Source organism: Odontesthes bonariensis, chromosome 22, assembly GCF_027942865.1.
Source record: "Odontesthes bonariensis isolate fOdoBon6 chromosome 22, fOdoBon6.hap1, whole genome shotgun sequence".
In the NCBI taxonomy this organism is placed as follows: Eukaryota; Metazoa; Chordata; class Actinopteri; order Atheriniformes; family Atherinopsidae; genus Odontesthes; species Odontesthes bonariensis.
The window spans coordinates 31,721,412-31,735,948 of record NC_134527.1 but is presented as its reverse complement, the minus strand read 5'-3'; the positions used below and the strand labels follow the sequence as shown (position 1 = coordinate 31,735,948).

The 14,537-nt window shown below is 39.8% G+C and overlaps 2 protein-coding genes across 6 annotated transcripts in view; both read right to left on the bottom strand.

Annotated features, from left to right (window-relative positions):
• Positions 1 to 1,606, bottom strand: part of sptan1 (spectrin alpha, non-erythrocytic 1) — a 44,637-nt gene extending 43,031 nt beyond the window's left edge. For all 5 annotated transcript variants that reach the window (XM_075456686.1, XM_075456687.1, XM_075456688.1 and 2 more), the window contains exon 1: positions 1,522 to 1,606. The gene's annotated coding sequence lies outside the window, so the exon portion shown is untranslated. The remainder of the gene's footprint in view (positions 1 to 1,521) is intronic.
• A 7,721-nt stretch (positions 1,607 to 9,327) lies between these two features.
• The window catches only part of odf2a (outer dense fiber of sperm tails 2a), a 32,458-nt gene continuing 27,248 nt past the window's right edge, over positions 9,328 to 14,537 (bottom strand). The window contains exons 17-18 of the mRNA XM_075455534.1: positions 10,170 to 10,295; positions 9,328 to 10,085 (exon numbers count right to left, since the gene is read on the bottom strand). Coding sequence (XP_075311649.1) covers positions 9,948 to 10,085; positions 10,170 to 10,295 — 264 coding nt within the window. The 3' untranslated portion in view covers positions 9,328 to 9,947. The remainder of the gene's footprint in view (positions 10,086 to 10,169; positions 10,296 to 14,537) is intronic.

The window sequence follows — 14,537 nt, the reverse complement described above, 5'->3', positions numbered from 1 at the left end:
TGGATACAACCTCAGCTAAGTAAAATGCATCACCAGTGAGAGCTGCACAGCAAAATAAATCAAATACGTGATAGTATTTTTGTATGTTAATATAAATATACATATTTGCATTTTTATGCATAGATATGATATGCTCACATCTAAGGACTGGGGTACAACGAGATGACTTCATTAGAAGGTGGTCAACTCTACCAAATGGTGAGAAAATAAGTCAAACTATTTGTCAGTTCTACCCAGCAAGTTTCAAACAGATGAATGGCGATGATTATGTAAAAAATAATAGCAAATACATGCCCAATTATTTATAGCAGCTGCAGTAAATGTCAATTTTTCACAGCAGTGTATTTGCAGTACATACACACAGAACATTTAGAGGTTATTTCAACACAACTTTCATTGTGCTGTTTATGACAGTAACTATTTACAAGATAAAAGACTGCAGATGATAAAATTGTGTTGGTTAATCACGTCCATCAATGGTTCATAGCTCTAAAGCCGGAGCAGCACATTCCTGACCACATCCAGATCCTCTGACCCACAGACAGGAAACAGCTGATTTAAGAACTCATGTGGAACAGCCTCAACGGTGTTACAAAGCTCACTTTGCCAATTTTAATCATCATTATGGAGCTCCTGTCGTTTAAACTGGGCCTGACCAGTTTATTGCAGACTGAATACTGCAGATTCTTGTGAGGAACCTGGAACCACCCTGACAGAACCAGCAGGCTGGGCACCCAGCTGCAGGCATGAGACAGCAGCTTCACACCGGAATGCGGATTCATCGTCAAAATGAAAACTACAACCAGAACGAGAACTATTCTTATAGAAATGACAGCGTCATGCTCGATTGTAAACCCTCAAAAAGATTAAGCGAGTTAAACATCCAGCCGCAAGAGTGTACGTGTAGAGATAGTGCCGCAACTGTCCGTTTAACCGGAGAGACTGATGAGGCCAAAGGTTTTTCTGAGCTGGGCGGCTCCCTTTAGCTCATAACCAGCTAGCTAAAGTAGCCAGCCTCAAACCCTGCCTGGCTTTGCTTTACGTACTCATTACACAATGGAAAAACTGTACAAGGAGTAATGCTCCATTAAGGAGTTACGCCTGTGCAAATTCACACTACTGATAATAATTATCTGACTTATTATTAACATATCGACATCACATATTCAAACCGACCATTTTGTGGGGCATCAACGCCAGCTGCCCATCCGAGCTAAAATGTCATTAGACAGTCAGGCTGGTACTGACAGAGCAAGATCTTAAGATCTAATACCACCACTAAGGAAGCCTGAAGAGCCTTGCATACTGTTATTTGTTTTATTTTAACAACTAGGTGTAAATATAATTCAACAAAGCACAGCTGCAAAGCGTTAGCCGCTGAGCTAGCGGGTCGGTGCTAACCAGAACATACTCAAAATAATATGAAAACTAACCAGAACAGCTGTGAAAGCTCGCGATACATTACTCACTTAATTTGTTAAACAGCCACTTAAAAAAAAGAAGAAGAAGTACTTATCATACCTCGGTTCTCTTTGCGAAAGGGCTAAGAGTAGTGGCTATTCTGGCGAGTCGACGACGATTGGAAGGGATGTTCTGTGAGGGTTGTTTTTTACCCTTAATATGACGTCATTTTCTGCAGCTATACGGAAATAACCGATCTTAACCGGAATGAACCGAAGTCTTGCTCGGGGCGGTACTACAGCAGTCTTTCCTCTGTAATAACATTAGTTGTTCAGCATGTAAAGGAGTTTTTGGTAGAAATCTTGTAAAATAGCTTTTAGACTCCAATGTTGAAACTTATTTCAGATATTTATCAATGCTTAAACAATTTTCATATCATTGCAGATACAGGCTATATGGTTAAAGCAGAATGCATGGTCGTAATACCGAAACACGTTTTAATGGCTACCATTTATAAATGCTGAGCTTCTGAGTTTACATTCACCCACACATAGAAAAGACATGAGCACTGATAGAATATCTCTTTCAATAACAGGTCATATTTAATGTCTTTTTCAAGGTTACTTAGGACTCCTTCAAAGATATGATTGTGTTTTACATCATACTTATTAAATATCAAAGCAGGGCAGTTGCTGAGAACCACTTCCTTGAAACTTACTTCACACATTCAAAATAGACAGATACCTGCCATACTGGGAGTGTGGCATGTGCAGAACATCATTATTTTCAATTCAGCACTGAGGATTAGATCAGAGAGCATCCACACACTGATGTAACACTGAATTATGTGACCATCAGATTCTGCTGACTGTAGCAGGTGCTGTTGCCTCTAAACAGCTTAACTCACTCTGACAGAGCAATATGCTACCCAAATGCAGAAAGTGCATTGTTCAATCGAGAAAAGATCAGAAAAAAAAGTATATTGCTATATTTTATTAAATTCATGTTGGCATTCAAAGAGTTTGTATGTTTTCCTCACCCTTCACACAAGCTGTGAGAAAAACAAAAATGAAATGCACATGTAGACCATGTCACAGTTATTTAAGTATGTTTACTAATTAAATTCAATGGGCAAATCTCCCATTGGATCTCTATGTGGTGCCTTGCAAATGCATGTTTATATGGTATAGTCTTTTGCTGCCAACTTATGGTAGTCTCAAATGTATGGAATGTATACCTTCACAGAGGTATCTGGTTGCTGTTAACCCTCGTAAACAGCCTAATTTTGCAGCTATGCAACCGTGATCACAGTTATATAAAATAATTGCAAATACATATCCAGTTGTTTATTGTGACACCATTAAATATAAATTTTACACTGTATAGCATTTGAAGTATATACATAACACACTGTAGTTGAATTTCATTCAGTTTAAAATAAATAAAATAACTTTTATTATGGTTTTTTTTAGAGTTGATGATGGGCCAGACATGGGAGATTGAATCTAAGTGAAGTTTAGGTGCAATCTGTTGGTTTCCTTGGCTAGGCTACTTTCTTTGAATTGGCTCTATGAATTGGACTAATTTGAATTGTAATGAATTGGATTTGATTGAATTAAGATTGTATTACAAATTGGATTCTAATTGACTGAATTGGATTGATTCGAAGTGTTCTTCGATGATATTTGTTGTTATTTGGCGCTATATAAATAAAACTGAGTTGAATTGAATAAAACAGAATTGATTTGCTATCAAACAGGCACCTCCTCTTTTTGCATTCTTCATAGGGGATAGAAATAAAGTAGCGTTGGTTAAGCACATGGATCAAACATTCATAGGTGTAAAGCAGGAGCAGCAGGCCTATTTACAGGACTGACACTTTTCAGACCAACAATTACCACATTAAGAGCCACATTCAACTGGTCATATGGAACAGATTGATCTGTTGTCCTCCAAAAGGCTAACAATGTATAGGCTCTTAAGATCACACTTTGCCTTAATGGCATTTTGATTAGTTGAAAGTTAGCTTGAGCAGGTTAGAAAGGAGGGTCTGACAACAAACAATTTCACAACAAAGAGGATGACAGTGCCCTGTGGGTAAGAACTCTTGTTAATACTTTTAATGCTTTTACTGACAATGGACACTTATTAATATGTTAATAACTAATCCGGCTTCTGCTTCATCCCTAACAGCACTAAAACAACTAGAAGCACATATTTTATGATACAGACCCTAAGTTCCAGCAAAAGGTTTTAATATGTAAACATACTCTGTGAGGCACCAATGGAGAGAGTACAGATATTTAATTCAGCTCTTTAGTACTAGGGCCTGCCAACCAACTCTTATGCTTCTGGGCATGAGACTCGAGCAATGAACACTTTTCTCTCACCCTCACGCAACACATCCATTTGCTCAGGAAGTGAGAAAAAAAAATCAAAAGCTCCCACTGCAGCACAAACATTTGAGACTTACTGCTGAAACAGAGCCCAACAGGGCAGCAGCAACACACTGCAATTACACTGACCAGTTTCAGAAGAAGAAAAAAGAGCCAAAACTGAAACTTACTGTAACTGCAAGGGAAACGTTTGATATTCCAACCAAAGTGTTTAAGATACTGTCCCCTCAGTCTATACAAACCATATTTCACCAGTATGACGAGCAGCTAGGCTGAAGCACAGAGGGTCACATATTCTGATAGCTTTTGTCAAAAAATGAGACCATACTGCTGTATTTTTTTAATATCTCAGGTAAAAGTATCAATTTCAAGTGACCTTCATGTAACTCCAGTGTATCAAAAATCATCAATAAAAACATTTTAAATGATTGTCATTTATTTACTTTGAATATAAAGCAACATACAGGTAATGACTTGTAACAAATATTCAATAAGTCCTCCAATTTCTATATGACCTTTTTAAATGTTTCTTCATATATTTAACTACAGGCATTTTCTAGTGTCTTTATGGGCCATAGGAGGTATTATACATTGCAGAATGATCAATGTAATAATATCATTATTAATATGATCATCTACATATTGTGGCACATGTGATCTTCAAAGATTTCCTTTAGAAAAAAGGCACAAAGTCCTCCTAAGAGGGCAGAAGGGGAAGTTGATGGAACCATTATGTGCAGTTTTTAACCACGGAGCATGATTTTGAAAGCAACATATGAAAACAGATAATTTATTTCTGAGATACAGTATGTACAAGTGATAACAGACCAACACTTAACAAAAGTACACAACACTTCATACGTTATTTCATGCAATAACACTACTTAGTTACAGTTTGAAAGCAAACACAATGGTTAGGGCTACAATGACTTATAGTCATAGTCATCCCAATCAACCCGATTTAGTTGACTGCTGTGTTCCCATGTCAAGGCAACAATGTTATACAATGGTTCTTGGGTTAGGTTTAGGCAATGACACTAATTAGTCAGTGCTAGAAAGTAAAAACTACTTGGTTAAGATAAGAAGAGGATTATGGGTAAAGTAGATTAATTCTACTATGTCAAATTTATTTAGGGGTTGCATCTCTCTGCATGGGCTGCAAGGTGGAGTAGTGGTCTCACAGCAATAGGGTTCCTGGTTCAAATCCTGGCTCCGGCCTTTCTGTGTGTGTTTTGCATGTTCTCCTCTCCAGGTAATAAAGCTTCCAGAAACCCAAAAACATGTATGTTAGGTTAGTTGGTGCCTATAAATTGTCCTTAGGAGTAAGTTTGCATGGTTGTTTGTCCTGTTAGTGTCGGTTTGGGACTATAGCCGCTTTCGGACAGAGCCGTCTTAAGAACGCAGTTATCAGAACTGTCCTACTCGAATTTCGTTCTGATAACTGTCCTTCTCCAGCGGAACTGTTTCAGTCTGCATTCGCACATATACAGGTCGGTACTGATGCGCCGCGCGCAGCCGTCTGCGACAGTGACGTGTTACGTAAAGGCGTTAGCATGGTTGCCGCGTCTGTCACGGCGGTGTCGCACCGTGACGTCAAAATGACGTTTCAGGCCTGGCGCTTCCCTTGAAAAGACGGCGCAGCGCGTTGTCGTGCACCAGTCGATTTTTGTAACTTGGCTGCGCCGAGAACAACGAACCGGGTGGACCGATGTGAGACCAGGCTCAGTGAGACCAGGCTCAGTGAGACCAGGCTCAGTGAGACCAGGCTCAGTGAGACCAGGCTCAGTGAGACCAGGCTCAGTGAGACCAGGCTCAGTGAGACCAGGCTCAGTGAGACCAGGCTCAGTGAGACCAGGCTCAGTGAGACCAGGCTCAGTGAGACCAGGCTCAGTGAGGAGGTGCGTCTGTACAGGCAGCTGTACGAAACTGCAGGGAAACAGCACAGGGAGCACGTAAACTCCCCAAACTGGTGCACAGAGGAGTTGTAGTCATAGTACAGAGCCCCGCCCCTATCCGCCATGTTGGCAGAATGCTAGCGAGAAAACACCATTCTCTCCGTTCGTTTACATTGTAAGCGGGTGTTTTTAAATCAGTAGGTTTAAACAGTGCGGAATTGCAAGAACATGCCTGGAAATCACTGCTGTGTGAAGAACTGTTCCAGTACCTCACATAATACGTTTGGGAAACATAGGAACAACGAAATACATTTTTTTCGGTTTCCTAAATGGATGCAGCATCAGGGAGAGCAGGCGTCTGACCTGACGAGGAGACGCCGGATTGCCTGGCTGGCTGGACCTTAATTTCGATTGCACCCCTCCATCGATGAGAGTGAGTTCTCTGCATTTTCACTCGGGTACGTTCTCTAAAGATGTCTTTATGTTGTTGTCTCTTAAAGCTACGAAGTTACTTTATGTTGTTGCAAACCCTGAAGTGCACCTGACGTTGCTGCCTAGCTAGCTAACTAGCGAACTGTTGCCTCTTCGAAAATTAATGTTAACTACCCCCTAATGTGGCTAATGTGTTAATGTGTACCCCTTCAGCCCTTTTGTCATACCATGAGCAGCGTTACCCTCGCAGTCTGTATCTTTATTTTGCATGTGTTCTGTGATGGGTTTGCCATTGATTGCATAGAATTTTTTCATAAACTATTTATTCTGTTGTAGGTAAGCCATCATATGAGATGTTGGAGAACCACGCTGACTGGACAAATTCAGCTTTTTACATTCAACTGTACCTGTGCACATGCTGCTCAAATGTGAGGGTGAAAACCTAATGCCTTTAGATAAGATTGTCACTGTTTGCTGTGCCTTAATGAACATGTGCAAAAGTGTTGTTTGAGTTCATTCCTCATTGTTCATTACTTTTTAATTTGTTTGAAATAAATGTTTGAGTGCCTTGTTCATTACCTTTTAATTTGTTTGAAATAAATGCTTGAGTGCCTTGTTCATTACCTTTTAATTTGTTTGAAATAAATGCTTGAAACAACTTGATATGGCTTAACAATGTTTATTAACAGAACAGGAAAAAAGAATAAGGGCGCAAGGTGCAGAATGCAATATACCTCCAGGAAAAGTTAACAGTGCAAAAGAACATGTGTGCATTCAGAATAAAAAGTATAAAAATTTCCAGCATGTAAACATTGACAACAAGCAATAATAAAATAATACTGTTACTAGTGCAAAAGAACAAAGAAACACTATTCAGCACAAGAAGAGCAAAACCATGGCGTGTCAGCGGAGGGTCTGTCCACAAGCCCCACACAACTGAAGTGATACCACTGGACTGGTAAGTGGAGGCTCAGAGTCTCCGTGAATGCAGGACCTGTAAAATAAATAAAGTGAAATAAACTAAACAGTAAAAAGCATTTATTTCAAGTTACAGTCTACACTTTAGACACATTGGTAATGGCTGTAATCTAACCAGGACATGTACACCTTGCATTCAAAATGTTAATGGCTTAAATCTAACCAGGAATGTATGCCTTGCAATCACACATAAGTACCCTACCCAACCCAGAACTGGTTTGTTCACTTTGCAGCCCCCAACACCCAACACAATAACCTGCTACAGTATGTGTCGTTGGGCTAAAATCAAATGACAACTAAATACCTAAACATAAGCTTTAGCATACATCAAAACATTGGAAACGTTTGTGTACATTGAACATCTCGTTAATCTAGTGTTTACAAAACAAGTCGCAGTTAATTATGTTGTCATTTTGGTCAAGAAGTGTCTAAATGCAATGTAATTACAACACACTAAAACGCATGACAAGAACCTTACCTTTGCCAGTACAACGCTGTTATCATCACCAGAGCCACCTGGAGGCTTGTAGATGGCCAAGTCCTGCACCCAGCCACAGCAGAAAGTCTCGTACGATTCCAAAGATTTGTGACTTTTAAACTCCTGCATAGTGTAGTAACTTACACCAAAGACAAGATAATTGACTATGTCCATATATGTGCACGGAGGTAACTGGTCCAGGTCTCTGTGCCATTCTGCTGCAGGGAGCTCGTAAGGATCAATATTTTGGATGCTGGACAGTTTCTCCAAATGCCGCTGATTTGCGCTTGTAATAAGCTTGTCCCTGTAAGATCCCTTTTCTTTCACCTTATCTCTCTGCATTGCTTTGCTTTCTTTCTTTCTTTTGTATTCGTCTCTGCCCTGCCGAAATGACAAATGCGGGAAGATGTCCGTTAAGTTAATGGCGTTGCCCCTGGCAACCAATAGATTCTTCTGCCAACATGGCCGACCGGCCGACCGCAGTCACGTGACTCCTCATTCTCAATAGGAACTTGAATTGGAAGCAGGTATGGAAAAAGGATGGACGGATGGCTCTCCCTGCATGAACAAATGACTCATGGATTTAAGATAAACACAAGAAACTTGTGCTAAGGAAAAAATGGACCAGACTCAGTGAATAATTCCCTATACTCCCTATATATAGATGACCAACATGTCATTGGGGTCATCAGGTGGGAACCTCCTTTCATCAGTGTTTGGAGTAGTTTTTAGGAGGAGGACAGTCAGTTATTTTTTAGACAATTATATCCAAGTGGGCTGATGTGGACTGATGTTCTCCCCGTGTATGTGTGGGTTCTCTCCGGGTACTCCGGCTTCCTCCCACTGTCCAAAAACATGCATGTTCAGTTACTTGGTGTCTCTAAAATTTGTCCTTAGGAGTGAGTGTGAGCGTTTGTCTCCTTGGTCTCTGTGTGGCCCCATGATGGACTGGTGACCCGTCCAGGGTGTACCCCGCCTCTCGCCCGATGACCGCTGGGATAGGCTCCAGCCCCCCCGCGACCCGACTGACGGATTAAGCGGGTATAGAAAATGGATGGATGGATATATCGAAGTAAAAAGTCACTAGAGAGAACCCATGCGTGCATGGAGAGAACATGCAAACTACACACAAACAGGCTCTAGCAAAAGTCATGACCGTCTTGAAGAGAAGTTACTATGCAGAACGCCACGGTTTGACTTGCCCAATATTTAACTTAATCCCAACAATAACTTAAAACATTGAGCATTAAGGGAGAAGGGAGAGAACCAAGCTGACGTTTAAAAAGCAATGCAGAATAATGACTGTGTGGTCAGGCCTTTTTACACACTCTACACACAAAGATCACATTAGAAAGTGAAAATTTTAGGTTGTATACCTGTGGTAATTTATAGCACTAATAATCAGGAAAAAAATCAAAGGAGCTACACAAACCCTAGGCCCCTTATCGAGAGAATGTGGTCACTCTGTTCTGCTGTAGATGGCAAATTGCAAGCATGGTTAGGTTCCATTTGCCCCAGTAGTTATGGTCTGAGGGTTTCTGTTCATTTTATTTGTTAATTAGTTCAGGGGATATGACCACAAAAGAGTCGCCCAGATGTGAACAGGACCTTGATTCCACGTATCCAACATCTAATTGCTACTGAACAGACTAGCTTCATAGTTGCGACAGTCTTCAAAATCATATATATATATATATATATATATATATATATATATATATATATAAATATGGCTGGCTTATTGCAGTTTCAGTGATCCATTAAAACAATTCCATGTCATGAAGGCAAACTAAAATATTTACTGGGCTGTGACTTAGTGAAACAACTTGCATAACATTATCGTTACTGTTAAAATAATTCGCACTAGTTTCATCAACTTGCTAAACACGTTACAGTTTGTTAGAAAAGTACCTATAAAAAACCCCAACTTGTATCATAAGTATGAGTAAAGGGGAATGTTGGATCACCATTCTGATCCTCAAACTCTTTCACAAATGCTATTTCTCATTGATGTGAGCCCTGACAAGTAAAGCAGTTTTTGTGCAATTCTTTGGAACAACTGAGAATGGATATTAGCAATGTCTGCCATAATTCATTCCTCATCAAAAAACACTTTTTTTTTTTCCATTCAGGGGCATTCAAGAAACTTCAATTTAGGATTTACATGTTCCCAATCAGCAGCCACAGATGCTCCTACTCGTCATCTAGGTTCAAAGTGATACGAAGCAAGCAACCACATAACTGGACACAATGTTTTTCTTTCTAGCCTTTAACTCTTGTTAATACATCTTACAGACTTAAATCATGGTACTGTTTTGGAATATGCACTGATATGCATCATATAGATGATGAGTCCACAGTGAACTTCTAAGGGACATCACCAAATACATTGGAGTATAATTCTTTTAGAAATTGGACATAGTTCTGCAGGCTTCGGTTAGTGCTGCCTGACTGCTCCAGACGATCCTTCATGTCCTGGAGTCGGCTGTCGTACCGTCTCTCTGCCTGAGCATTACAAATACACAGGTCATACACATACTGGCCAGTCTCCACAGAAAACTTGAGTCAGCTGTGAATCAAAGCATTTACCTCCTCCTTGCTGCACTGCAGCAGGTCGATTTCTGAGGTAGTCCTGCTGAGTTGGGACTCCAGTTCCAGTATCTTGGATTGTGCGAGACATTCTTTGGTGGTAGCACGTTCTCTGGTCTCTAACATCTGGAGACAAGCCACATTGGATTTTATCAACAGGTGACAGTGAGTGAAAAATTGCACATAAGTGATATAGTTTTAGGTACTTTAGATGCTTCTTATCCACCAGAAAAAAACAACAGTGAGACATCTCATTAAATCAGACCACCATCCTTGTACCAGTATACTTACGCTAGGCTGGGCGATAAAGATAGCTATAGGAAGCTGCTGCAGCCGTATAAAAAAAAAAAAAAATGAGTGCTTCTTCGGAAGAAACGACAGAAGACGCCAAGGCGTAAGGGACGACGTTGTTGATGACATTGTTGATAAGAAGGGCCCAAGATGTTCGGTGGTGTGGAGGTATTTTGTTTTTTAGGAGTAGTGTGTTATGTCGAGCGCAAATTATGTCGAGCACATGTTTCGACAAAGATGGAATAGCACTAATCTTTTTCATCACCAGAAGCAGCGCCACCCGTTTGAGCACGGAGAATGCAACTTATTGATGTTGATATTAGAGTGCAATGTCTGTCACTATAGACAATCTTTACACGCAGCGGTCAATGTTTAATAAAGAGAGCGGCACCTCCTCACTGAAGCGAGCGCAGCATTCAGAGCAACATGTTTCCTGTGTGTTTCTTACACAAGTAACTGAGGGAGTTTACTACGTTTGTGAGGGATGTCTACATCAGCTGAGACGTTAGGAGAGAGACCACCGCTGCTGGAGAGAGACCACCGCTGCTAGAGAGCAAACATTTGACCGGTCAGATATAGGATTTTAATTTTAAATACCTGTTCTGTATTTATCTGCAACAGTTGTATAGTGTCACATGTCATGTTCAACTTTGACAGGAAATAAATATCAAATTAAAAATTAACCTTCTGATATCTTCAAATCTCAATTAAGAGTAACAGGGAACATTTGAAATTCACAAAATAGTCATTTTGTTTTATATCATGATATATATAGATATCGACTGATATATATATACACATATCGTGATATGGCTTTTTCCAGCCCTAACTTACACTGGAGCAAAATCGAGTTATTTATCAAAGTATATCAGAAAGCATGACTGTGTAGACTGCGTCAGAAAACCTTTAAGATATTCCGCATCTTCTAACTTTCTGTGGGAGATCATTATACATGTACAAAACATGTAACTTTGCAAACCAAAGGATAGTACTGTAGTATTGATGACATTGTATTGGACATCAAGCAACAGCTGTAAAACTATGAACAAGATGAAACTTATGCATTGGAAATGAAATGTGTGAAACCCAGTGTGCATTTGGCAGGCAGAGAAAACAGAACTTGACCTTTTATAGCCATAAGAGATCCAGTTTAATTGGAAAATAAGTTTGTAGATGAAACTGAAAAAGAAGCAGCACCAAATGCCACTCAAATCTTACTATGTAAAATAAAAGGCTGGACCAAAAAGTGTTCAAATATATGCAAACTAATGCCTCACCAAAAGCAAAAGAGCACTGGAAAAACAGGGAGCAAAAACAGGAAGCAAAAACAGGAAGCAAAAACAGGGAGCAAAAACAGGGAGCAAAAACAGGGAGCAAAAACAGGGAGCAAAAACAGGGAGAAAAAACAGGAAGCAAAAACAGGGAGCAAAAACAGGGAGAAAAAACAGGAAGCAAAAACAGGGAGAAAAAACAGGGAGCAAAAACAGGGAGAAAAAACAGGGAGAAAAAACAGGGAGCAAAAACAGGGAGAAAAAACAGGGAGAAAAAACAGGGAGAAAAAACAGGGAGAAAAAACAGGAAGCAAAAACAGGGAGAAAAAACAGGGAGCAAAAACAGGGAGAAAAAACAGGGAGAAAAAACAGGGAGAAAAAACAGGGAGCAAAAACAGGGAGAAAAAACAGGGAGCAAAAACAGGGAGAAAAAACAGGGAGAAAAAACAGGGAGAAAAAACAGGGAGCAAAAACAGGGAGAAAAAACAGGAAGCAAAAACAGGGAGCAAAAACAGGGAGAAAAAACAGGGAGAAAAAACAGGGAGAAAAAACAGGGAGAAAAAACAGGAAGCAAAAACAGGGAGAAAAAACAGGGAGCAAAAACAGGGAGAAAAAACAGGGAGAAAAAACAGGGAGAAAAAACAGGGAGCAAAAACAGGGAGAAAAAACAGGGAGCAAAAACAGGGAGAAAAAACAGGGAGAAAAAACAGGGAGCAAAAACAGGGAGCAAAAACAGGGAGAAAAAACAGGGAGCAAAAACAGGGAGCAAAAACAGGGAGAAAAAACAGGAAGCAAAAACAGGGAGAAAAAACAGGGAGCAAAAACAGGGAGAAAAAACAGGAAGCAAAAACAGGGAGAAAAAACAGGGAGCAAAAACAGGGAGAAAAAACAGGAAGCAAAAACAGGGAGAAAAAACAGGGAGAAAAAACAGGGAGAAAAAACAGGGAGAAAAAACAGGAAGCAAAAACAGGGAGCAAAAACAGGGAGAAAAAACAGGGAGAAAAAACAGGGAGAAAAAACAGGGAGAAAAAACAGGGAGAAAAAACAGGGAGAAAAAACAGGAAGCAAAAACAGGGAGAAAAAACAGGGAGAAAAAACAGGGAGAAAAAACAGGGAGAAAAAACAGGGAGAAAAAACAGGGAGAAAAAACAGGGAGCAAAAACAGGGAGAAAAAACAGGGAGAAAAAACAGGAAGCAAAAACAGGGAGAAAAAACAGGGAGAAAAAACAGGGAGAAAAAACAGGGAGCAAAAACAGGGAGAAAAAACAGGAAGCAAAAACAGGAAGCAAAAACAGGGAGAAAAAACAGGGAGCAAAAACAGGGAGAAAAAACAGGAAGCAAAAACAGGGAGCAAAAACAGGGAGCAAAAACAGGGAGAAAAAACAGGAAGCAAAAACAGGAAGCAAAAACAGGGAGCAAAAACAGGGAGAAAAAACAGGGAGCAAAAACAGGAAGCAAAAACAGGGAGAAAAAACAGGGAGAAAAAACAGGGAGAAAAAACAGGGAGAAAAAACAGGGAGAAAAAACAGGAAGCAAAAAACGGACGTTAGCGGACGCTAATGTTTTTGTCACTTTTTACCGAGTCAAACTCAAAGTAATGTCGGTACTGCCAAGCATTAAACGCTGCATGGTCCTGCTCTCTCCCGCGCTCCATTTGATCTCTTGCTTTATCTTATCTTCTCTACACACGCACTGACGTCGCACCGCTCACACGTGATTGTCATCACGGTTTAGTAATGCAGTAACAGTAATCTAATTAGTTTTTGCCATTGTAATCCCTTACTTTACTCGTTACTTGAAAAAAGTAATCGGATTACAGTAACGCGTTACTGCCATCACCAATCACATGCATTGATTTGATAATATAGAATGTCATATCCCAGTTACAATTGAACTGTGAAAGGTAACTCTGACAAATTCTACAACAAGTGGCATCCTTTTTGAACTTTTTTACATTCTCTTCAATCTCTGCCCCCTGATTGATGGACCCCCACCCTCTCCTTCTCTTTCCTCTCTTTTTCCTTTTCTGTCTTTTGTCCTCCTTTTTATTTATACTGAGGAGCTTACACACACATATACATATTACACTTATTATACTTATTCAATTGCTATATAGAGATGTCCTTAACTGTTAGTTAAGTAGCCCCCCACAATTGTGTATTGTTCTGGAATTGTTGTGAAAAAAAAACCCAAAAACACTAGAGGAGGTAGACTGTATGCTTTTTTTTTCAACTCATCAAGATGCACATTATTTTGACTATCAATATGTTTGCTCAAACTGACAGTGGTGATACAATGCTCAATGTAAATGTGACATTGATTTCTATTCCAATGTGCCTTACTTCCCAATAAAAATATTAAACAGAGACAGTTGAACTGTTATTATGCGACCAGGTTATAATTATCTCATGAGTGCTTAACCAAAGTGTAAGGAATGCGGTAATTGGTGTTAAATCGAGCTCAGCTCAGGTTCTAAATCACTTCTGAAATAAAAAGAAATTCCTGCAGCTGCAACTCCCGTGAGTGAAACATTGCTGACGCAACTCCTGTGTTCATGTTATAGGAACATCTCTAAGCATCTCTTCTCTGAGCATCATTTTGATCTTCTCCTGAATTGTATGCTCCTTCTTGTTAACAAGAATTAAAAGCGCATAAAGGTTTGAACTTACCGAATCCTACCAATCATTTTAACAACTAAGAAGTGCTGAATGAATGTGTCCGTGAATGGGTGATTGAGGCTTCTAGTGTAAAAGCACTTAAGTGGTCAAGAAGACTTGTAAGGCTTTATACTAATGCAGTCAATTTA